General features: G+C 33.4%; 1 protein-coding gene across 1 annotated transcript in view; it reads left to right on the plus strand.

Annotated features, from left to right (window-relative positions):
• The first annotated feature begins 617 nt into the window (after positions 1 to 617).
• LOC107461135 (homeobox protein knotted-1-like 2) overlaps positions 618 to 3339 on the plus strand; it is a 4052-nt gene continuing 1330 nt past the window's right edge. Inside the window, exons 1-4 of the mRNA XM_016079600.3 lie at positions 618 to 1351; positions 1442 to 1570; positions 1846 to 1978; positions 3312 to 3334. Of these exons, the coding sequence (XP_015935086.1) occupies positions 947 to 1351; positions 1442 to 1570; positions 1846 to 1978; positions 3312 to 3334 (690 nt within the window). The 5' untranslated portion in view covers positions 618 to 946. The remainder of the gene's footprint in view (positions 1352 to 1441; positions 1571 to 1845; positions 1979 to 3311; positions 3335 to 3339) is intronic.

A 3339-nucleotide genomic window follows, 5' to 3' on the forward strand; every position in this document is an offset into this window, starting at 1 on the left:
TATGTGTTAAAAAATCAGAATAAATCATTTAAAAATATAATTTTATTATTACAATGTAAATGATATGCCATAAATATAAGAATATAAATTGATAAACGTATATGATTATAGAAATATTTGATAACTAAAAATATTTAGCCAAAATTAATTAAAACTTATTTTATTTAATATTTATAATCATTTATAAATACTAAATAAAATAAATTTTGACTTTTTTTTGTCTTCTTAATATTATTGTTGATAATTATAATATGCTATTTAATATATATAATTAATGCTTTTATATGCAGTAATTAGTAATTATTACGGTAAAAAAAATAAAGCACCTGAAAAGATACTAAATAAACATACTCATCTCATTACATAAAGTTAAAAATAAAAAGTTTTGACTACTTTTAGTCCCAAATTTTTTCCAAAGAATAATGTGTTAAGACACAAGGGAGAGAAACTAAACGAAAGAAGGGAAAGGAAAACAGTGAAGGCAGGGGTGGGGATACTACGCTACACTAACAAATTTTTCTACCACACCCCACAGCCACAGGGGAAAACATCGACTCTTGTTGTCATCTTCTTCTTCTTCTTCTACAATTCGCATCCGTACAACACCACACAAACATATGAGAGATTAATAATATATGTTTTCCATACCTTAATACCTATATGCCCCAACTTTGGTTGCAATTCACAAAAGGAGCAAACAAGGCTCTTAGCTTATTATATATATATCAACATCATCATATCTGACTTAGCTTAATTAATATATGTAAGCGTGTGGTCCATACCATAATCATAATCATTAGATTAGCAATCACTTCACTTTCCTTGCTTAGGGTTTTTATAAACTGTGTATCGTAGACCTTCCTTTCATTTAATTTCCCGTGAATCTAGCTACCACAACGTAGGGATCCTGCGTATTAATTAGAGAGAGAAAGAGTGAGTGTTCTAAATGGAGGAATACACTAATAATAGCAACAATAATCAAAGCCCAAGTTCAAGTTCAAGGGCAAGTTTCTTGTACTCTTCCTTTGGTGTTGGTGCTGCTACTTCTTCAAGCATACCCCATCACCTTCCAATTAACACCTTTCATCTTCTTCATCATCATCAATCTGAAGCTGCTGCTGGATCCGATCACTGCTTTCAATCCCATCAAGTACCATCCGTCAAAACCGAACCCAGAAACTCCTCGCAGCAGATTTTCAACTATCCTCTCATGAGACCCAATGATCTTCATCATTCGAGCGACCAAGGAGGAACCCAAAACTCCAACGATGATGTTGAAGCCATCAAAGCCAAAATCATCGCCCATCCTCACTACTCTAATCTCTTACAAGCCTACATGGATTGCCAAAAGGTTCCGATAGATCCCAATATTCATTTATTATATGCTACCTCCGTACATATATTACAACTTAATTAATTTCTCTACAATAATCTTGGTTAGGTAGGAGCTCCGCCGGAAGTGGTGGCGCGTTTAAGCGCGGCTCGGCAGGAATTCGAGGCACGGCAGCGCTCTATGGTTGGTTCCACCAGGGAAGCTTGCGGCAAGGACCCTGAACTTGACCAATTCATGGTGGGGGCTTTTGTTTTGTTAATTTATTAATTATATCATATGAACAAATTTGGGAATTTGAAATAGTTTCTAGCTTTTTCTGAGTGAAAACTTATTTACAGTCGATTTCACGTGAAGTTGATAGTTGAGAGTCGCTAAATGAAAATTTAGTAAAATCGGCCAAATTATCTAACAACTCTTGATTATCAACTTCACGTGAAATTGACTGCACCTGAATTTTCACCTTCTACGTGAGCTGAAATTACAATTAATTAATTAATTAATTATTATAACAGGAGGCATACTATGATATGCTTGTGAAGTACCGAGAGGAACTTTCAAGGCCTATACAAGAGGCTATGGACTTCATGCGCAGGATTGAAACTCAGCTTAATATGCTTTCCAATGGACCCCTTCGCATCTTCTCTGGTTCGTACTCTCCCTCCATATATTCCTCTCCCTCTCTTTCTCATTACACTATTCACAAGCTAAACTAATTATAATTATCTAAACAATTACTAATAATGGGTGTAATAATTATTATTATATGAGTTATGACACTGCACTAAAATGTTGGTCCCTATTGTCAGGGATAATTTGACCATAAGTTTCACTTTACCGTCAGATCTCAGAGGGAACCAATATTCATTGACCACAGAACCCTAACAAACCTAGCACCATACCTAATCTTGGAGCCTAAGCCTACTGATCGATAAGCTATCCCTTTTGTGTTTTTACTAATCTTGGAGTAATGACAAAATGATTCTTCTAATTAAGGTTGTCCTCCTGCTAATACATCTTAATTATAAGTTTACAAGTATGCTTTTATTAGCATCATTAGTGATTATTATTATATTATTTCTCTAAGTATACATTGCACATGCACACACCCTTCATCATTATTATTTAGTGCAGAAAATTGGACTCTGTTGTCTTGCAATAAATAAAGCAAATTGAAATAGTATTCTAATCACATTAATTTTCTTCTTTTGGGAGAGAAACAAGTAACTAGCAGTAATACTAATACATTGGATGCTGTTCCAATCACCCATTTCCCCAAGAATACTGTAGGTTTGTTAAGTTTTTCAGATGTTCAGTGAACGTAATGTAATACTCCCATAAAGCCAGAAGTGACCCCTCTGACCGTCTCATTTTCTGTGTTTATTTCGCTCCACGAGGCCCACTAATTACGCCTGTTACAGTACTTTTCAGGAGAAGATTGTATATTCTTAATGGTATACGAGGTTTATTTTTACTATATTTTGAACAGTAAAAAATATTTTTAAATATTAATTGTTGGTGAAAATTTAGCTTTTTTTTAATCTATTATATAAATATTTGTATAAGTTATAGATTTCTTAGCTAACAAGTGATATTATATAAAGAGAAATGCTACTACTACAGCCTAGAAGACTTAAATTTGATGGAGGTTTTTTCTATCTAACAAACAGCATTAATTATGTAACTACCCGGCGTCTGAAGCCTAATCAATTTTATAGGTAGAAACTCAAGACCAGTCGATTTCACGTTAAATTAATATTTGAGAGTCATTGGATAATTTGACTGATTTGACTAAATTTTCATTTAACAACTCTCAGCTATCAACTTCACGTGAAGTAGACTGTATCTAAGTTTTTATCTTTCACTTAATAGTGGTGATACTATCAAAATGACCATAATCTCCTCATGCTGATATGTAAGACTTTATTTTCAAATATTCCAATAAATTAAATATGCAGTTGGAATGTTGATGATTGAACAGATGATAAATGTGAAGGAGTGGGTTCATC

The sequence above is a fragment of the Arachis duranensis genome, chromosome 8 (genome assembly GCF_000817695.3).
Source record: "Arachis duranensis cultivar V14167 chromosome 8, aradu.V14167.gnm2.J7QH, whole genome shotgun sequence".
NCBI classification, from domain to species: Eukaryota; Viridiplantae; Streptophyta; class Magnoliopsida; order Fabales; family Fabaceae; genus Arachis; species Arachis duranensis.